At 43.2% G+C, this 21,812-nt stretch overlaps 3 protein-coding genes and 2 long non-coding RNA genes across 7 annotated transcripts in view; 3 read left to right on the forward strand and 2 right to left on the reverse strand.

The window, feature by feature from the left end:
• Window positions 1-463: 463 nt before the first annotated feature.
• On the reverse strand, window positions 464-2,239 carry LOC118232814. The gene is made up of 3 exons (XR_004766398.1): window positions 2,149-2,239; window positions 1,659-1,916; window positions 464-485 (listed from the first exon to the last, which is right to left on the reverse strand). It is a non-coding gene; the product is annotated as an uncharacterized LOC118232814 (long non-coding RNA).
• Window positions 1,658-3,087, forward strand: LOC118232818. Its single transcript, XR_004766402.1, has 2 exons — window positions 1,658-1,717; window positions 2,888-3,087. It is a non-coding gene; the product is annotated as an uncharacterized LOC118232818 (long non-coding RNA).
• LOC118232813 (SLAM family member 5-like) lies at window positions 2,758-7,184 on the reverse strand. Its single transcript, XM_035427959.1, has 3 exons — window positions 7,098-7,184; window positions 3,525-3,869; window positions 2,758-3,086 (listed from the first exon to the last, which is right to left on the reverse strand). Exons 1-3 carry the CDS (start codon window positions 7,126-7,128, stop codon window positions 2,791-2,793), a joined length of 672 nt encoding a protein of 223 aa, XP_035283850.1. The 5' UTR covers window positions 7,129-7,184; the 3' UTR covers window positions 2,758-2,790.
• A 3,381-nt stretch (window positions 7,185-10,565) lies between these two features.
• LOC118232805 overlaps window positions 10,566-21,812 on the forward strand; it is a 37,587-nt gene continuing 26,340 nt past the window's right edge. Inside the window, exons 1-6 of one of the 3 annotated variants that reach the window (XR_004766395.1) lie at window positions 10,566-10,594; window positions 11,703-11,816; window positions 12,768-13,082; window positions 13,371-13,625; window positions 13,919-14,048; window positions 14,806-15,244. Coding sequence is in view for 1 of the 3 variants with exons in the window: in XM_035427938.1 (XP_035283829.1) it covers window positions 12,273-12,309; window positions 12,768-13,082; window positions 13,371-13,625; window positions 13,919-14,048 (737 nt within the window). In the remaining 2 variants the exon portion in view is untranslated. Of the gene's footprint in view, window positions 10,595-11,215; window positions 11,817-12,244; window positions 12,310-12,767; window positions 13,083-13,370; window positions 13,626-13,918; window positions 14,049-14,805; window positions 15,245-21,812 lie in introns of those variants that run through there. The other 2 variants (XR_004766394.1, XM_035427938.1) reach the window with 2 other exon arrangements.
• LOC118232808 lies at window positions 16,303-20,868 on the forward strand. The gene is made up of 5 exons (XM_035427952.1): window positions 16,303-16,427; window positions 17,709-18,020; window positions 18,319-18,573; window positions 19,226-19,349; window positions 20,274-20,868. Exons 1-5 carry the CDS (start codon window positions 16,391-16,393, stop codon window positions 20,329-20,331), a joined length of 786 nt encoding a protein of 261 aa, XP_035283843.1. The 5' UTR covers window positions 16,303-16,390; the 3' UTR covers window positions 20,332-20,868.

Genomic DNA, 21,812 nt, shown 5'->3' on the forward strand with positions numbered 1-21,812 from the left:
TGCCTGCTCAGTAATCGGATGCAAAACCAGCTCCACAGAAATGACACAGGGCTTCTTTATCGCCCACTGACAAACTGCTTCTTTTCGCTGCAAGTGTGTGTGTGTGTACACGCCAGAGCTTGTGCGTGCGTGCGTGTGTGTGTGTGTGTGTGTTAGCTTCGGTCTGTTTGTTATGTATGTATGTGTGTGTAAACTTACTCTCTGGTGTGAACGAGTAGGTCTGAGTTTGTGTGTCTGTGAGGGAGAGAAAGAGAGAGAGAAAGATTCTATTTGAACTGAGGCAGCTGTGTCAGTGAGTGTTTGCTGTTCAGTGTGCAGATCACTTCCTGTGGCTTCTGAGCTCAGCGGTCTGCATGTTGGTCAGACTGTAGACAGAAGGCAGCAGTTTATTTCTGAATACCCTTTCTCTTATGTAAATAAGAGTCGGTTTATGTGTTTTCTGCTGATTATATGCTAATAGCGCTCTGAGCTAATCAGAGACTGACCTGTTTGGCAGGGCCCGGCTGTCACTGTGTTGTTTATTGAGCTGATGGGGTTAATGGCTGTACAGGTGTAGTTCTCTTCTGCACGAGTGGGGGATACAGTCAGGGTAGCTCTGTTCTCCGCTCCAGCAATGTTCTCTCCATTTCTGCTCCAGGACAGCACCACCTGGCTGCCACCAATCACACTGCAACTCAGGGTCACGTGACAGCTGCTGCCGTCTGTGCTGTTATTCACCTGGGAGGTTACCTGCACTGAAACAATCCTCTCTGCAGAGAGAGAGAGACCACCGACAGCATTACTTACAGCTCAGAGATCGTCAGACAAAAACTCTGAAACACACTGTGTCATTACTTACAGCTCAGAGATCTACAGACACAAACTCTGAAACACACTGTGTCAGTACTTACAGCTCAGAGATCTACAGACACAAACTCTGAAACACACTGCGTCATTACTTACAGCTCAAGAGATCTACAGACACAAACACTGAGGTGCTCACCATAAATGTGTAGTTGTATCGTTTTTGGCCGAAGGGGCCCAGATAGTCTGAAACGCTTAAAGACATATTCCCCAGAATCCTCTTCTCTCAGAGAACTAATGTTCAGGGCCCCGGTTTCATAATTCACAATCAGCCTCCCTTTAAAAGCCGCATTTGTCCCCATGGTTTCAAAAGATGAGCTGCCATGCCTGCTCAGTAATCTGATGCAAAACCAGCTCCACAGAAATGACACAGGGCTTCTTTATCGCCCACTGACAAACTGCTTCTTTTCGCTGCAAGTGTGTGTGTGTGTGTGTGCACACGCCAGAGCTTGAGCGTGCGTTTGTGTGTGTGTGTCTGTGTGTCAGCTTCGGTCTGTTTGTTATGTATGTATGTGTGTGTGAACTTAGTCTCTGGTGTGAACGAGTAGGTCTGAGTTTGTGTGTCTGTGAGGGAGAGAAAGAGAGAGAGAAAGATTCTATTTGAACTGAGGCAGCTGTGTTAGTGAGTGTTTGCTGTTCAGTGTGCAGATCACTTGCTGTGGCTTCTGAGCTCAGCGGTCTGCATGTTGGTCAGACTGTAGACAGAAGGCAACAGTTTATTTCTAAATACCCTTTCTCTTATGTAAATAAGAGTCGGTTTATGTGTTTTCTGCTGATTATATGCTAATAGCGCTCTGAGCTAATCAGAGACTGACCTGTTTGGCAGGGCCTGGTTGTGTTGCTTAGTGAGCTGATGGGGTTAATGGCCGTACAGGTGTAGTCCTCTTCTGCACGAGTGGGGGATACAGTCAGCGTAGTTCTGTTCTCCGCTCCAGCAATGTTCTCTCCATTTCTGCTCCAGGACAGCACCACCTGGCTGCCTCCAATCACACTGCAACTCAGGGTCACGTTACAGCTGCTGCCGTCTGTGCTGTTATTCACCTGGGAGGTTACCTGCACAGAAACAATCCTCTCTGCAGAGAGAGAGACCACCAACAGCATTACTTACAGCTCAGAGATCTACAGACACAAACTCTGAAACACACTGCTTCACTAATTACAGTTCAAGAGATCTACAGACACAAACTCTGAAACACACTGCTTCACTAATTACAGTTCAAGAGATCTACAGACACAAACTCTGAAACACATTGTGTCATTACTTACAGCTCAAAAATCCACAGACACAAACACTGAGGTGCTCACCATAAATGTGTAGTTGTATCGTTTTTGGCCGAAGGGGCCCAGATAGTCTGATACGCTTAAAGAGATATTCCCCAGAATCCTCTTCTCTCAGAGAACTAATGTCCAGGGCCCCGGTTTCATAATTCACAATCAGCCTCCCTTTAAAAGCCGCATTTGTCCCCATGGTTTCAAAAGATGAGCTGCCCTGCCTGCTCAGTAATCTGATGCAAAACCCGCTCCACAGAAATGACACAGGGCTTCTTTATCGCCCACTGACAAACTGCTTCTTTTCGCTGCAAGTGTGTGTGTGTGTGTGCACACGCCAGAGCTTGTGCGTGCGTATGTGTGTGTGTGTCTGTGTGTCAGCTTCGGTCTGTTTGTTATGTATGTATGTGTGTGTGAACTTAGTCTCTGGTGTGAACGAGTAGGTCTGAGTTTGTGTGTCTGTGAGGGAGAGAAAGAGAGAGAGAAAGATTCTATTTGAACTGAGGCAGCTGTGTCAGTGAGTGTTTGCTGTTCAGTGTGCAGATCACTTCCTGTGGCTTCTGAGCTCAGCGGTCTGCATGTTGGTCAGACTGTAGACAGAAGGCAACAGTTTATTTCTGAATACCCTTTCTCTTATGTAAATAAGAGTCGGTTTATGTGTTTTCTGCTGATTATATGCTAATAGCGCTCTGAGCTAATCAGAGACTGACCTGTTTGGCAGGGCCCGGCTGTCACTGTGTTGCTTGGTGAGCTGATGGGGTTAATGGCTGTACAGGTGTAGTCCTCTTCTGCACGGGTGGGGGATACAGTCAGGGTAGCTCTGTTCTCCGCTCCAGCAATGTTCTCTCCATTTCTGCTCCAGGACAGCGCCACCTGGCTGCCTCCAATCACACTGCAACTCAGGGTCACGTTACAGCTGCTGCCGTCTGTGCTGTTATTCACCTGGGAGGTTACCTGCACTGAAACAATCCTCTCTGCAGAGAGAGAGAGACCACCGACAGCATTACTTACAGCTCAGATATCTACAGACAAAAACTCTGAAACACACTGCTTCACTAATTACAGTTCAAGAGATCTACAGACACAAACTCTGAAACACACTTTGTCATAACTTACAGCTCAGAGATCCACAGACACAAACTCTGAAACACACTGTGTCATTACTTACAGGTCAGAGATCCACAGACACAAACTCTGAAACACACTGCTTCACTAATTACAGCTCAGAGATCGACAGACACAAACTCTGAAACACACTGCTTCACTAATTACAGCTCAAGAGATCTACAGACACAAACTCTGAAACACACTGTCATTACTTACAGCTCAGAGATCTACAGACAAACTCTGAAACACACTGCTTCATTAATTACAGCTCAAAAATCCACAGACACAAACAATGAGGTGCTCACCATAAATGTGTAGTTGTATCGTTTTTGGCCGAAGGGGCCCAGATAGTCTGATATGCTTAAAGACATATTCCCCAGAATCCTCTTTTCTCAGAGGACTAATTTTCAGGGCCCCGGTTTTATAATTCACAATCAGCCTCCGTTTAAAAGCTGCATTTGTCTCCACGGTTTCAAAAGATGAGCTGCTATGCCTGCTCAGTAATCTGATGACATCAATATTGTTCTTTGTCCACTCCATGAAGCCTGGTCCTCTGATTGGTCCTTTCTCATCCGTGGGCAGCACAATGGACTCCCCCACGGCTCCATTCAGCACTAGTGAAATCCCGTGCACACTGGACACCTGCAGCACTGGGAATAACAGCAGCAGCACAACTGTTAGTAGAGCACAGTTACTAATAATTACACAACCGTTCACGGCTTGATAATACCCATTTGGCTCACCAGGTACTGTGGCCATTGGTGTTCCAAAGGCTGAATTTTCACTGGCCCACAAAAAAAGCAATAAGTATATTGGAGAGTGGAACTGCAGACACTTGTTTGGACATAACATTTTATTTGAACAGAAACGACCATAGCTATCCAACCTGAGTAAACTGTGTGTGTGTGTGTGTGTGTGTGTGTGCATGTGAGTGCGTGTGTGAGAGAGAGAGAGCGAGAGAGAGAGAGAATAGACAAATCAGTTTTAATTACAAGCTTACTAATAAAAGCACAACCCACAATGAAGGTTATCTTTAACAAAATATACACTTCAAAATTGTTTAAATTGCATATTGCAGATGTTTTCCATGAATATTCTCTACGTGTTGATGCAGAGAACAAAGAGTACAGGTATCCACAAATTTAAATAATGGCGATGAAATTTTGCGATGCAAATAAAAATGATTTTATTGCTCGCCTGTAGCCTAATGGAGGAGACCTGGCTATATCGGATGGTATTGAGCATTTGTGTGAATATAATGCGCTTATATTCATTTAATAATGTCAACGTCAAAGCTCTGCAGATGCACTTTTACTTTTGACTTGAAAGAATTGAGGAAATATTGGGTAGCATTGCTTTGAAATACATCTTATGTCATTTCAGTGAGGCAAGATAGCCTATATTGTTTGTAGTATCGTAACTTGGCGTCATTTTGATACCAATACTTTTGAGTAACTTGGCATTTTTGTACGTTGAAAACATGTTTTTTATGAGACATCATCTCTTTTTGCAAAGCGTTTTATTATGAGAGTGAGAAATGCAAAGTGACGGTTGTGGATTGTGGCTATCCTTGTGTGAATTTGTACAGTCTGATGAGCGTGTACTGTTTAGCAGTTTCGGTTTGCTATATATGTAAAACAGTGGGTGTGACAAAGGGTGCGGTGGTGTATAAGTGTAAAACGTATCAGAAACGCATATGAAATATGGCCAGTGTATGTACTCACGGATTTGATGTCCATCCAACGAGCCTTGACTGACAAAAGAATCAGCAAGCCCATAGAATTATAACTCCCTAGGTCGCAACTTGTGTAGCCTTCTGTCCTGCTCTGTTGTCTGTTATTTCGTGGAGATGCACTTTTAGTGTTTGTAAGGTTTATAAGGCATTTTGATAGGCTTATCTGCAGGTAGGAATCTTGTTCGCTGTTTTGCTAAACTAGAACCGGAAAACATGATAGTGGAGAATAGGAGCAGACGCATATGTCCCAGCAGGCTTTGCATATGAGAAAATAACAACAGTGTGAGAGAAATTAGGATGAAATTATGAAATTACGTAGTTGAAACAATATGTTTTTAGCAGAATGGGCATGTAGGTGAAGGTTGACATGATCACGGAGTATAGTGCGAAGTAAATGGAGTGACCATGAGCGACCTTATTACATTATATTCCTTATCGAATGGTATATATAACATATATATAACAGTCGCTATAAAGCACCAGTTGTTAAAGTGGGGGGTTAAGTAACGTGTGAAATCTATTGCACTGCTGTGTTTTTTTCATGTTCAGTACTAGTAGTTATAATTATGAGTGAATCATGTTTTTAAATGTAATGTTTTAATGGGGAGTTGCAGAACTATTAATTATTTGTATGTGGCTAGATAGAGAACAGGGCGAGGTAACATGAATGTAGAAACGCGGCGTTTGCTGATAAGAAGGTTTTGTACAGTAGCCAAGTGAAGAAATGTAGTTAGTAGAAATGGCACAGCTGTGAACTGGTGTAACTTTAAAAAAAAAGGAATACATTTGCCGTCATTAAATGCATATGGGTGGCCATGAGTGAGTTTTGGTAAAGCAAATATAAGCGTAAGAGAACGTTAGTGTAAAAGAGGAAATTATCTGCCTGAGGACAAGGCGGGATTCAGTCGTTCAACCAGAGGTTTACCAGTCTGTGACTTTGTTAGGGCACCACCATTACATTACATTAAGGGATTTAGCAGATGTTCTTATCCAGAGCGACTTACACAACTTTTACATAGCATTTTACATTGTATCCATTTATACAGCTGGATATATACTGAAGCAATTTCGGTTAAGTACCTTGCTCAAGCACCATGACATAGCTATGCAATGCGTGAAATATCATTAGCAAACCTTTAAAACGTGGTTTTAAAGAAGAACACAGGCGAGTTAGCACAGAAGAGCTGAATGAGTTGAATCCATATGGCTTTGCAATATTGTAGCCGGTTAACAATTGAACGTGCAGACGGTACGTCATAATACAGTTCGGGGAACGGAATGGGGTCAGAATGTACAGAATTTAATGTTTTTAAGGGCTAAGTGTCTGTGGCTGTTGTGGTTATTTCTGTGGGGAACCCTGAAAAGTGCCAATCTCTCGGTGCTGTATAGGTATGGGGCATGCCCCCGCCAAGGCGTAACTTGGCGGGATGGCATACCTGCCATCCCAATATATAAATCAGGTTGCGTGGATCTGAAGTAGGAATTTGGGTTGAAGAGAGTTCTGATTTCGAACTCTTGTATTAAAACAGGGGAAAGAAATCCTTAGCAAGGCATCATTATATAAAGCCTTTCATATGTACAAAAGCATGTTAAAGCACATGAACCCACATACATGCAAGGGAGGCTTCAGAATTAGAGCTCTCGCAGCACTGAGCGTAGACAGAGCTTCAGCTACACATCAAGATGAAGAAACAGTCATCACCCGGCATGACTATATGGATATAAAATAACATATTTTCAGCATTATATGACGGGGGTGTCCAATCTTATCCGGGAGCAGGTGCAGGTTTTTGCTCTGTAGCCCAGCACTACAACACCCAACTTCAACGATTAAACTAATCAGTCTTCAAACACAACCTTGATTGAATCAGGTGTCTTAACAAAATCAGGGCTAAAACAAAAAAAAGCCTGCACCCTCATTGGTGCTTGTCAGATAAGACTGGACACCCCTGTTATAAGATTAAAATAAAAAATAAAAAATGTAAAATTTCAATGATTTAAAATCCGACAAAAAACCAAAGTATAGTCACAAAAAAGGGGAACAAACTGAGGCAGTTACAGTTAGCACAAGTTCAGCAGAAAGAAGAAGGAAGAGAAAGGAGAGAAAGAGGGAGAGATGAAATGAGTCTGTCTCCACACTTACCCAGAAGAGCTGTCAACACTGCAGAGGACATGATGCAAAACCAGCTCCACAGAAATGACACAGGGCTTCTTTATCGCTTCCTTTCGCTGCAACAGTGTGTGTCTGCAACAGGCTGTGGTTCGCACGGCGGCTCATTCGTGGAATACGCCCAGCTCGGCTCAGCCCAGCCCAGCCCAGCCCAGCCCAGCCCAGCCCAGCCCAGCCCAGCCCAGCCCCAGCCCAGCCCAGCCCAGCTCAGCCCAGCCCCAGCCCAGCCCAGCCCAGCCCACCCCAGACCAGCTCAGCCCAGCCCAGCCCAGCCCACCCCACCCCACCCCAGCCCAGCTCAGCTCAGCCCAGCCCAGCTCAGCCCAGTCCCAGCCCAGCCCAGCCCCAGACCAGCTCAGCCCAGCTCAGCTCAGCTCGGCTCAGCCCAGCCCAGCTCAGCCCAGCCCAGCCCAGCCCAGCCCAGCCCACCCCAGCCCAGCCCAGCTCAGCTCAGCCCAGCTCAGCTCAGCCCAGTCCCAGCCCAGCCCAGCCCAGCCCCAGACCAGCTCAGCCCAGCCCAGTCCACCCCAGCCCAGCTCAGCCCAGCTCAGCCCAGCCCAGCCCCAGCCCAGCTCAGCCCAGCCCCAGCCCAGCCCAGCCCACCCCAGCCCAGCTCAGCCCAGTCCAGCCCCCGCCCAGCCCAGCTCAGCCCAGCCCCAGCCCAGCCCGGCCCAGCCCAGCCCAGCCCAGCCCAGCCCAGCCCGGCTCAGCCCAGCCCATGCGCGTGTAGGTGCATGTGCATGTGTGTGGGTGCACGTTTGTGCGGGTGTGTGTGTGTGTGTGTGTGGTGAGGGGTTTTAAAATGGGAGGCTATGCTGTATGTTGGAATATTTGCCTCTTTTTTTAGCCCACAAGCTTCAAACAGGAAGTATGTTTTAGTTACAGGCTGCAGTGGCTGCACTGTGGCTGATGAACTGCTCCTGTTCACATTTCAGTGTCTGTGCAAAGATGTCATCACAGTATCACAGAGCTGAGAATGTCCATTAAAGGCTTCATATGCAAACTCCACGCTTAAAAAATACAGTGAGCTTAAACGTGCTATAAAACCATTCAAGATATTTTACATTTCTACTTACCAATGCATTGTGTCCAATGTGAAAGAAGTGCTTTGTATATTATTACTCATTGTATATTTCCCATTTGATTTTTTGATAATGTATGACCAATAATTAATTAAAAATTAACCATCATGCTCTTCTGACTTATGTTATAAATGGATGGTTGGAGCACATACCCAACTCTCAAACTTCAATGACAGGGTATAGCTGCAAGCAGCAATTAAATCAGGGTCATTGTTTGCCAATGGATAGGACATATTTTTTCCTGCTAAATGTAATGATAATGGGTCAATGCGATTGGAGTTTTCATGATGTAAAGTACTGCTGTCTTTTAGTAGCTGTTAAGAAGACCTTACAATGAACAAATTGTTAAAAGTTCCATGTTGATATGTCAAACATTCTAGGAGATGTCTTGGAAACATTTGTGGAAATCATTCAAAATTGTAGAAAATTCTATATGTTGGCCATTTTGACTTCTAAGCATTTATGTTGTCCATGAGGAGAGTCATCCTGTGAGTTTGGTATCAAGTATCTAGCCTACGAGGGGCAGGAGTCATAATATTGGAAATTGGAAACTCCCCAAATGGCCAATCAATGCTAACACCCCTCTGTGGCCATATGGAGGTACCCTCGACCAATGTGCCAAGTTTCATAAGTCTCACCCATGTGGTTAGGCCAAAACTGAGGAAGGAATAACACCTCATAGCATTTCCAAGAAGGCTTGCACAGGTTTATTGAGAAGAGTTTAAGTCCTCAGAGTGAGATGGCTATTGCAGCAAAAAACAAATAGAGATTTTGAGTTTCCACAGAACCATTTTTTGAGGTACATTTGGAGTCATTGTGTTGTTGGAATGTCCACCGACGGACAAGTCTCAGGCTCCTGGCAGAGGTGGCCTGGCTGGTTTATGACTTGTGAAGGAGTGGCCCTTCACATTAATTGTCTTCATCGTTTAATTGATTGAATTTGATTTTAATTGATTGTATTTATTATTTACTGGTACTTCTGGTGGAATTCATTACGCCACTGATTTTAGCAAGAGCCCCTGGACCACTGGCAGAAAAACGGCCCCAACGACTCAATGATCCACTATCATATTTGGCAGCTGGTATGAGGCCTCCACTTGCAGGTATGAGGCTTCCCCTTGCAGGTATGAGGCTTCTCCTTGCAGGTATGAAGCTTCATCTTGCAGGTATGAGGCTTCTTCTTGCAGGTGTGTGGCTTCTCCTTGCAGGTATGAGGCTTCCCCTTGCAGGTATGAGGCTTCTTCTTGTAGGTGTATGGCTTCTCCTTGCAGGTATGAGGCTTCTCCTTGCAGGTATGAGGCTTCTCCTTGCAGGTGTGAGGCTTCCCCTTGCAGGTATGAGGCTTCCCCTTGCAGGTATGAGGCTTCTCCCTGCAGGTGTGAGGCTTCCCCTTGCAGGTATGAGGCTTCCCCTTGCAGGTATGAGGCTTCTTCTTGCAGGTATGAGGCTTCTCCTTGCAGGTGTATGGCTTCTCCTTGCAGGTGTATGGCTTCTCCTTTCAGGTATGAGACTTCTTCTTGCAGGTGTGAGGCTTCTTCTTGCAAGTTCTGGAACTTCCCATTTTTGAGCAAAGCAAACGTCGAAAAGACAGGCTCCCTTGCAGCCGCCAACGTTTGAAGAAATGTACCGTCATTTTAACATGTCACTTAACAACAGTTTTGCCATTCAGCTTCTGAGTCGCGTCCTGTGGATACGCTCAGAATTCTAAATTCCGTAAATGTATCGGGAGGTAGAATTCCGACCTCCTAAACAGCGCGACAAGAGTTTGCCTTTATTTTGGTAGTGAAATTTAGCAAGGTAAAGTAGTAATGGTACGCATATGGGCAAAAATCAACAGTATCGGTGTGGAGTACCTTCCCATGTAGATAGTACTTAAATTGGTATGGTATTATAATAGACTGACAGCTGCTTCCAGAAATAGGTTGCTATTGAAGTAGAACTCATTTTTTGTATGTGTATGTGTGTGCTGGGATTGGTCAATCTGCCTGGGGTTCATGACCTTGTAGTTTCATCATTGGTGGAAAAAAAGAAATGGTTTGGAACCGTCAGCAACTAATTTTTGTGCAAGAGTGGAAAACACACAGAAAATGCCGGAAATCCCCACTGCTGGCTTTTTTTTTTTTTTGGCCATTCTTCTTGCCTGCTGTTTGTTGTTCATGGTCAGTAAGATGGTCTGGGTAGCACTGTCGCCTCACAGCGAGAGGGTCCTGGGTTCGAATCCGTCCCAGGCCTTTCTGTGTGGAGTTTGTGTGCTCTTCTCGTGTCCATGTGGGATTCCTTTGGGTACTCTGGTTTCCTCCCACAGTCCAAAGACATGCAGGCAGGCTAATTGGAGACCCATAGGTATGAGTGTATGAGTGTTTCCTCCCACAGTCCAAAGACATGCAGGTAGGCTAATTGGAGACCCATAGGTATGAGTGTATGAGTGTTTCCTCCCACAGTCCAAAGACATGCAGGTAGGCTAATTGGAGACCCATAGGTATGAGTGTATGAGTGTTTCCTCCCACAGTCCAAAGACATGCAGGTAGGCTAATTGGAGACCCATAGGTATGAGTGTATGAGTGTATGAGTGAATGGTGTGTGTGTGCAAAGACATGCTGGTAGGCTAATTGGAGGCCCATAGGTATGAGTGTATGAGTGAATGATGAGTGAATGGTGTGTGTGTGCAAAGACATGCAGGTAGGCAAATTGGAGGCCCATAGGTATGAGTGTATGAGTGTTTCCTCCCACAGCCCAACGACATGCAGGTAAGCTAATTGGAGACCCATAGGTATGAGTGTATGAGTGAATGATGAGTGAATGGTGTGTGTGTGCAAAGACATGCAGGTAGGCAAATTGGAGACCCATAGGTATGAGTGTATGAGTGAATGACGAGTGAATGGTGTGTGTGTGCAAAGACATGCTGGTAGGCTAATTGGAGACCCATAGGTATGAGTGTATGAGTGAATGATGAGTGAATGGTGTGTGTGTGCAAAGACATGCTGCTAGGCTAATTTGAGACCCATAGGTATGAGTGTATGAGTGACTGACGAGTGAATGGTGTGTGTGGGCCTGCGATAGACTGACAGTCTGCACTGGGTGTATTGCTGCCTCTCGCCCATTCCACGCTGTCACAGGCTCCAGCAGCCCCCCATGAAAATAGTAATTTTTTAAATGTGATTTGTGTTTACTCAGATTTCCTTTGTCTAATATTACATATTACATCCAAAGACATCTGAAACATTCAATGTGATGAATATGCAATAATAGGGTAAATCGGGAATGAGGGCACTTTTTCAGGACTATCTATAATAATAAAAAAATCTAATGTGTAATGTATGATGAGTAATATAAAAAGCACTGATGTTACTTTGGTCATAATGAATTAATAAGGTTTAAGGCATACATCTTGAATGCTTATGTAGTTTATTTAAGCTCACTGTCTTTTTTAAGCATGGGTAATGGTATATAATGGTGATTCTCAGCTCTGTGATACTGTGATGATGTCTTTCCACAGAAACGGAAATGTAAACAGGAGGAGTTAGTCAACTACACTGCAGCCTCTGCAATATCTACCTCAGATACACTTCCTGTGTGATGATTGTGGGCTAGAGAAGGAAATATTCCTACGGTACCTACAGCAGAACCCCCTTATTTCAAAGCATCCACCTGTGTGCACACGCACACACACACACACACACCTGCGCACACATATACACACACACTCACACAAACGCACGCACGCATGCACACTCACACAAACACACACTCACTCACACAAATGCACACACGCGCACACACACGCACGTACATATACACACATCTGCACACACACACATACACGCACGCATGAATACACACACGTGCACACACACACACGCACGCACATATACACACATATGCACACGCACTCACGCATGCACACACACGTGAACATATAAACACATGCACACACACACAGACAAGCGCACACACATGCACACGCACACACACACACACACTGTAATCTAATCTCTGCTACAGAGGATGTTACACAGATCACTAGCTGGCTCTCTCACTCACTCGCTCATTCACTCTCACACAGAAAATGCTTGTCCTGTTGTTGTCCACGTTGGTGTTTTCAGGTACAGCATTTTTTTTCCCTGACCTCTCATGCCAACGAACTGCGTTTACCTCCAGAAGGAATTGTCTGTGCTCTGCTTGATGCTCTTGTTGAAGTTACAGGACGTTCCGAAATTCGGTCAGCTCCAGGAGCTCAGCGGGCTGCTCCAGTACTTACTCAGTGTCTGTGCATCCCATGAAAGTCTGGCATTGAGAGGAAAAAGTTTGAGAACTGAGGCCGTGTGGAATAGATTTGCGGAGCTGAGTTTGTTTTAACATTGAATGCGGTTTTGCACTCAATGCTGTAAAATGTGTCAATGTGCAATAGTAGCTTATACGTGTATTTGATTTAAAGTAAGAAAACCTTTTATAGATGTGCAATAATAGCTTGAAAAGCTATGCTTGTCTTTAACGGTGTCATGTGTGGTCTATGCCTGCAGTACAGAGTTTGTTTAACGGATTTATTTGCCTTTCTTTCCAGTTTCCGGAGCTGAGGAGTCTCTGTTTGTGCGTAAGGGAGGCTCTGTTCGTCTGGATGTGCAGGGATATGAACGACTCCGATTTGAGTCCCTGTTCTGGCATTTCAATATCTCCACAGCCGTACTCGTATACATTAATAAGTTTAAAGATCTGAAATTATGTAAAGATTATAAAAGCAGGACGGAATTTGATCAGAGGAACTTCTCTCTGCTGCTGAAGAACGTGAGGCTGAGACACAGTGGGACGTACACAGCCACGATATCTGATAAGTCAGGACAGCAGATTCTTGTTGCTTCCTACAGGCTCACAGTTCAAGGTAGAAATGTTACTCTGTTTTACAGTCTCTCTGTACGGTGCAATCATGAGGGTACATAAAGGATATGCGAGGACAGATCAGCACTAATGCATTTAAATAATGGCGTCATTCTGTAAAAGTGATAAAAGTGACTTCTGAGATTATCATGACATTATGTCATATGTGGTTTCTAATGTGAATTTGTGGAATTATTATGGTATGACAGGGTAAGATGTAAGAGGTCATTATGAGACTATATGGTGCAATGTGTCACATCTTTGGCCCAGTGGATTGGTTGTTGTTTTGCAGTGGCCCCGCCCACACCCCAAGTCAGAGTGGTGTTCCTCTCCTCTGCTGGAGGGTTCTGTAAGGTGTCAGTGAACTGCTCTGCTAAAGACACCTGGGCCAGCTACACCTGTGACCACGCCCAATGCACACAGGTAGCGAATACAGCCTCGCCAACAGGAGTCAACATCATTGTCACGGCAACCAACGGTACCATTCACTGCAGCAGCAGTAACCGGGTCGACACAAAGACGGGATCGGAATCCACAAAGACCATCTGTAAGTTTGTCAGTTTGTCTGTGGATAAGGTCTGAAAGTCTGTCTGTGTCTATATTTCAGTCTGACATGTTTATATGTTTGTCTGGCATCTGTGATTTTGTCAGTTGTTCATGTACATTTATGGCTGCAGGCAGTAGTGGTCGCCTTGAGATATTGTTGTGGTGCTTATTCCTTGTAACTTTTCCTGTTTGTGTGTGAGTGTGCATGTGTGTACTTGTGTGTTTGTGTGTAACAGTAGCTGTCTCTGTGGGGTCCTGTGTAATGTTCTGTGTAATGTTGTTTATTTCCTGTAGGTCCAGTTCCTCCAGTAACACCATCTCCTGGCCTCTCGCTGTGTGCGTTAAAGTCAGTGCTGTTCTCCCTGGGTCTGGTTGCTATGGTTTCGGCTGTCATCGCAGTTAATGTCAGAGAGAGGTGCTGCAGGTCAGTCATGGTCATTCCTGTGTTTACACCTCTCATGAGCAGTGAGCTTGAATCTGACACACTCAGTGACCTCTTTAAAAAGCATCCAAACATACTCACACACTCTACCCCATACTCACACACACTACCACACACTCACACCCTCCACCACACACTCACACACTACCTCACACTCACACACTCTACCCCTCACTCACACACTCCATCACACACTCTACCACACACTCACACACTCTACCACACACTCACTCACTCTACCTCAAACTCACACACTCTACCACACACTCACACACTCTACCTCACACTCACACACTCTACCACACACTCACTCACTCTACCTCACACTCACACACTCCACCACACACTCACACACTCTACTTCTCACTCACACACTCTACCACACACACTCACACACTCACACACTCTACCCCATACTCACACACACTACCACACACTCACACCCTCCACCACACACTCACACACTGTACCCCATATTCACACACTCTACCTAACACTCACACACTGTACCCCATATTCACACACTCTACCACACACTCACACCCTCCACCACACGCTCACATACTGTACCACACACTCACACACACTACCACACACTCACACCCTCCACCACACACTCTTCCGCTCATTTACACATTTTACCCCTCACTCACACACTCTAATGCACGCTGTACTGTTTCGTGTGAATTTTCGATGCAGTTCTGGAGTTTAATTTAATTATTTATGTTGTTTTTTTCAGAGATCAGTGAGGACTGAGAGAGAAGGATTAGTTTGTCAGAGGGGAGGAGAGAATTAATATCGGAAATAACTGTGTGTGTGTGTCTGTTTGTGCGTGTGTGTTTGTGCGAGGGTATGTGTATGTGTATGTAAGTGTGTGTACGCGTGTGTGCGTGCATGTGTGTGTGTGTGTGTGCGTGCGCGTGTGTGTGTTTGTATCAAAAACTGAAGATGAATTAGTTTGTCCAAGTTTTGCTGTGATTAATTGCAATAATGTTTAGCTGCCATGTGAACTGTATTTTTTTTTTTTTGTTTCAAGCTTTTATATTTTTTATATCTGTGAGCTTAATTTGTGTTTTTGGATTTTAATGTGTTTTTGGATTATTAACTTTTCATCCACTTGAGCCAAAGATGATTTTCCATCATCTGATGAATAATAAAGTTTTCTTATTTGGAAGTCGTCATACTTTTGCTCTCATGAATCTTTAATGGACATTCAATTAAAGGAAAACATGAGATAGTATTGTAATGGTAAATAAACACAAAGAAAATATAATTCAAATGAAATTGCATTGATTTTAGGTTCAATATCATGCAATAAATATGGAATAAATACTGAATAAGTTTTAGGGCACATGCACTTCCACTAAACCAGACTTTAGTTTTTGTGATTAACCCCTATATTCAATTAAACACAGATACCCATTTTAAGGGCATATTTTGTATTCACTCAACGAAGCCTTTCAGTTCTATAAGACTGAAAAATCCATGAAACAGGAACAGGTGTGGCTTGAATGCTAAATGTTGTCTGATGACTCAGACTAGTAGCAGAAGCTTTTTTTAAATGATCAAGTGATTGTGTACTTTGAAAAAAAAGACCTGTTCGCTTCTCTCTGACAATAAAATCCTCAATTTTAATACAGTCAATTAACGTTTGAGGGTGAAAGAAATTAAATAATGCCATAATTGCACGTTTGGCTTTCACATTTGGGGCATATGGCATGTAGTAAATAATGTTTATGAAATAATGAAAAGGAAATAAATACATAAAAACTTTGGTGAGTCACATAAGACTAAACAGACTTTTTTCAACTTTTAACAGTAAAATTCAAATCAGGGCCGCCTCGTCCTGTATAAATGATTATACATAGTAGTAATATACAAAGCACTTGTTTCACATTGGATATTTTTATGGTGCATTGGCAAGTAGATTGAAGTTGATAAGTAAAAATGTAAAATATCTTGAATGGTTTTATAGCACATTTAAGCTCACTGTCTTTTTTTAAGCGTGGAGTTTGCATATGAAATCTTTAATGGACATTCTTAGCTCTGTGATACTGTGATGACATAATTTCACAGACACTTAAATGTGAACAGGAGCAGTTCATCAGCCACAGTGCAGCCACTGCAGCCTGTAACTAAAACGCACTTCCTGTTTGTGGGCTAAAACAAAAAAAATACATTCCAAACTACAGCATAGCCTCCCATTTTAAAATCACTCACCACACACACACAAACACACATATACTCACACACACACATTACATTCCAACTGCTACTGAGGAAGTTCCACAGATCACTAGCTGTCTCTCTCTCTCAGACTGAAAATGCTCGTCCTGTTGGTGTCCACACTGCTCTTCTCAGGTACAGTGCACTGCAAACACATCTATTTGGAATATGTGTGTAAATAATAGGCCACTTGCCTCTTATTTTGTGTGGTTCAAACCTCTTTGTCATCTTTTTCACCTGCAAAGCAACATTTGCTTACATCCTTTTGTTTTCAGTCTATAGGCACTTTTACTAGGTAGGCATTTTATACTTTGTAAACATACATGAGCAGGAATTGTTGGTGCTGGGCTTAATCCTCTTGTTGAAGTTGTGGGACATTCTGAAATTCGGTCAGCTCCAGGAGCTCAACAGGCTGCTCCAGTACTTACTCAGTGTTTTTGCATCCCGTGACCAGAGTCAACTGCTGGCATAAACGGTTTATGCGGCCATTTTGGGCCACATCTGGGGATGGGAAACACAACACAGGATTCAAACGTTTTTATTTTATTTTATTGAAAGTCGTTTAAATTGTGCAGTATTCAGAGGGCACGGATAGTCAAATCAAGTAAAGTCAAAGTTTATTTATATAGCACATTTGCAACAACCACAGTTGAACAAAGTGCTTGAACAGACTTAAAATAACAAAAACGAATATAAAAGTAATAAAAAAATTAGAATAAAAGGAAACAATAAACATGGTAATAAAAGAATTACATTGAAGATAAAAACAACGTGACAAGCTCAACTCAAATTGAATGCCAACGAGAAGAGGTGGGTCTTCAGCAGCGACTTAAAAGACTCTAGGGTCTGAGCAGTTCTTATATGAAAAGGTAGGCTGTTCCAGAGATTAGGGGCAGCTAGTGCAAAGGCTCGGTCACCTCTATTTTTGTGCCTGGATCTCGGAACATCCAAGAGCATATGGTTGGCCGACCTTAGTGCTCTAACTGGAGTATGATGCTGCAAAAGTTCAAGGATAGCTGTTTTGATGCTATTGCTCTTGCGCCAATTCCGTGGTTTGTGAACACACCGACAAATCCCCCATCCCCCCCACGCCCCCCCACCCCCCACCCCTTGGTTCATGATGTCATGTCATGACAGCCCTGCATTTATAGATGGAAAGTTTGCCAAGTTCATTTTGAACAGCTGAGTTTGTTTTTAACTTGAATGCCATTTAACTTTGAATGCTGTTGAAAGATGTTGATGTTTAAAAGTACCCAGTAAGTGCACTGGATTTAATCAAAGAAAACCTTTTATAAATGTGCAACAATACCGTGTAAGACTGCTTGTATTTGATGATATAATGTATGCTATACAGTATATCTGCAGGACATATTTTGTTTTAAAGTTTTAAAATGAAAATTTCTCTGTTATTTCCAGTTTCCAGAGCTGAGAAGTCTCTGTTTGTGCGTAAGGGAAGCTCTGTTCGTCTGGGTGTGCAGGAATATGCAGATCTCCAGTTTCTCTCCCTTTCCTGGCGTTTCAATATCTCCACAGCCATACTAGAATACACTTATGAAGAAAAATATCTGAAATTATTTAAATCTTATGAAAACAGGGCAGATTTTGAAAAGAACTTCACTCTGCTGCTGAAGAACGTGCAGGAGAGAGACAGTGGGATCTACACAGCAAAGATAACTGATATTGAAGGAAAGGACAGAGTTGTTGCTTCCTACAGGCTCACAGTTCAAGGTAGAAATAACACACTGTTTTACAGTTTCTGTGTACAATACAATAATAAGGGTCCAGAAAAGATATGGGTGGAGAATACATCAATACTAATTAATTTAAATAATGCTGTCATTATGCTGATTTCTGACATTATCATGAGATTGTCATTTGATGATATTTCTCAGATTATTATAAGATTATATGGTTAAATTTGAATATATGGGATTATTATTGTCAATTTAATGTATGAGATTATTATGAGACTATATGGTGCAATGTGTCACATCTTTGGCCCATTGGATTGGTTGTTGTTTTGCAGTGGCCCCGCCCACACCCGAGGTGGGAGTGGGGTTATTCTCCTCTGCTGGAGGGTTCTGTATGGTGTCAGTGAACTGCTCTGCTAAAGACACCTGGGCCTGCTACATCTGTGACCACGCCCACTGCACACAGGTAGCAAATACAACCTCTCCGACAGGAGTCAACATCATCGTCACGGCAACTAATGGGTCCATCCACTGCAGCAGCAGTAACCGGGTCGACACAAAGACGCGATCAGAATCCATAAAGGACTTCTGTAAGTCTGTCTGTCTGTGCACAAATCCTGAAGGTTTGTCTGTGGGAAATGTCTAGAAGAGTATGTGGATAAAGTCTGAAAGTCTGTGGGTATCGTGTCTATATTTCTGTCTGTCATGTTCATATGTTTGTCAGGCATCTGTGATTCTGTCAGTTGTTTATATACATTTAAGGCTGCAGGCAGTAGTGTTCGCCATGAGATATTGTTGTGGTGTTCATTCCTTGTAACCTTTCCTGCTTGTGAGCGTGTGTGTGTGTTGTTTGTGGTGAGTGTATATGAATGTATTTGTGTGTACAAGTGTTTGAGAGTGTATGAAATGAGTGTGTGCATGAGCATGTGACAGTGTGCTTAGGTGTGTGTGTTTGAATGTGTGTATGCACAAATACACGTGTGTGTGTGTGTGTGTGTGTGTTTTGGTGTATACATGTGTGTTTGTGTGTAAGACTAGTTGTCTCTGTGGGGTCCTGTGTCATTTTGTGCAGGTTAAATTCGTCCTTTAACACCATCTCCTCTCGCTCTGTGTGTTTATGTGAATATATGTGCATGTGCGTGAGTGCTTATTTGTTCGTTTGCGTATGTGTTTGTGTGTAACAGTAGCTGTCTCAGTGGGGTCCTGTGTAATGTTCTGTGTGATGTTCTTTATTTCCTGTAGGTGCTCCAGTAACACCATCTCCTGGCCTCTCACCGTGTGTGCTAAAGTCAGTGCTGTTCTCCCTGGGTCTGGTTGCCATGGTTTCGGCTGTCATCGCAGTTAATGCCAGAGAGAGGTGCTGCAGGTCAGTCATGGTCATTCCTGTGTTTACGGCTCTCATCAGCAGTGAGCTTGAATCTGACACACTCAGTGACCTCTTTAAAAAGCATCCAAACAAACTCACATACTCTACCCCTCACTCACACTCTACACCTCACACACTCTACCGCACACGCACATGCTCTACCGCACACTCACACACTTTACGACTCTGTCACACACTACCTCACACTCACTCTACTTGACACTCACACACTCTAACTTACACTGTACCGTTCACTCACTCACTCCACCACACACTCACACACTCTACCCCCCGCCCACACACTTCCACACACTTACACATACTCACTCACTCTACCACACACTCACAACCACTTACACATATTCATAAACTCACACTCTACCCCTCGCCCACACACTCTACCACACACTCACACACACTTACACATACTCATTCACTCTACCACACACTCACACACACTTACACATACTCACTCACTCTACCACACACTCCACCACACACTCACACACTCTACCCCTCACTCACACACACTCATGCACTCCACCACACATTCACACACTTTACCGCTCTCTCACACACTCTACCCCGCACTCACACACACTTACACATACTCACTCACTCTACCTCACAGTCATACACTCTACCATTCACTCCCACACTCTACCACAGATTCACACACTCTACCCCTCACTCAAACACTCTACCACACACTCACACCCTCCACCACACACTCACACACTCTACCCCTCACTCACATACTCTACCACACCCTCCACCACACACTCACACACTCTACTCCTCACTCACACACTCTACCACACACTCACACCCTCCACACACTCTAATAAACGCTGTATTGTTTCATGTGGATTTTGGATGTTGTAATGAAGTTAAAATTATTTATTTTTGTTGTTTTTTTTTCAGAGATCAATCAGGACTGAAGGATAAATCTGTCAGAGGGGAGGAGAGAATTAATATCTGAAATAACTGTGTGTGTGCATGTGTGTGTGTATGTGCATGTGTATGTGTATGTAAGTGTGCGTGCTTGCATGTGTGAGTGTGTGTGTGTGTGTTTTGCGTACGTGTGCGTGTGCGTATGTGTGCATGCGTGTGTGCGTGTGTGTTTGTATCAAAAAACTACAAGCTCATGAATGCATATAGCTAAAACAAGCAATCCTAGCAATGCAGTGCAGTACATATTTAAAATATTTCACCAGCACCACCCCAACCTTTGGGAGGCAAAACACAAGCACACAATCATATTTGGGGTGAACTGATAATTAACTAGTTTGTTCAAGCTTTGCTGTGATTCATTGCAATGCTTTTTAAGCTATGATGTGATCTTAACTGTATATTTTAAGTTTTTTGTTTCAAACTTCTATGTTTTTTATATTTGTGAGCTAAATTCTTCATGTGCTTTTGGATTTTTATGTGTTTTTGGATTATGAGCTTTTCATCCACTCGAGCCAAAGATGATTTTCCATCTGATGAAAAATAAAGTTTTCTGAATCGAAAGTAATCATACTTTTGCTCAAATGAATCCTTAATAACCATTCAATTAAAGGAAAACATGAAATTGTATGGTAAAAAAAAACAAAAAAACACAAAGGAAATATAATTCAAATGAAATGACATTAAGTTTAGGTTCAACATCATGCAATAAATATTGATTAAATACTGAATGAGTTTTAGGGCACGTGTAGTTCCACTAAACCAGACTGCAGTTTTTGTGATTAACTCCTATATTCAATCAAACACAGCTACCCATATTAAGGGCATATGCAATTCAGCCAAAGCAGACTTAAATTGTTTTGTATTCACTCAACGAAGCCTTTAGGTTCTTTAAGACTGAAAAATCCATGAAACAGGAAGAGGTGTGGCCTGAATGTTTCCTGATGACCCAGGCTAGTAGCAGCAGGCTATTTTTGAATGATCAAGAGATTGTGTAGTTTGAAAAAAAACCTGTTTGCTTCTCTCCAACCATAAAATCCTCAGTTTTAACACAGTTAATTAATATTTGAGGGTGAAAGAAATTGAATAATGCAATAATTAGGAATTTTTGACTTTCACATTAAGGGCATATGGCATGTAGTTAATAATTTTTATGAAATAATGAAGAGGAAATAAATTTTAAAAAACTTTGGTGAGTCACATAATTTGTACAGATTAAAACAGACTTTTTTCAACTTTTAACAGTAAAATTAAAATCAGGGCCGCCCGTCCTGTAGGCGAGATACGCACTGGGCATTGGGCCCCGCCTTCCTCGAAAAGAGCCCCTCATTGGCTTAAAAACCACGCGGAGAAAGAGACACGGCACCCCAGTCTGCTACCGCAATCTCCACCACATGGTCTGTGATCACAATTTACGGTGTAAGATTGCAAATATGTGACTAGAATGTTCTTAACCGACCATTCTAATGCCGATGTAACAATCTCTGCCTTTAAGTGAGAACAGTGGAGTTT

Source organism: Anguilla anguilla, chromosome 8, assembly GCF_013347855.1.
Source record: "Anguilla anguilla isolate fAngAng1 chromosome 8, fAngAng1.pri, whole genome shotgun sequence".
NCBI lineage: Eukaryota > Metazoa > Chordata > Actinopteri > Anguilliformes > Anguillidae > Anguilla > Anguilla anguilla.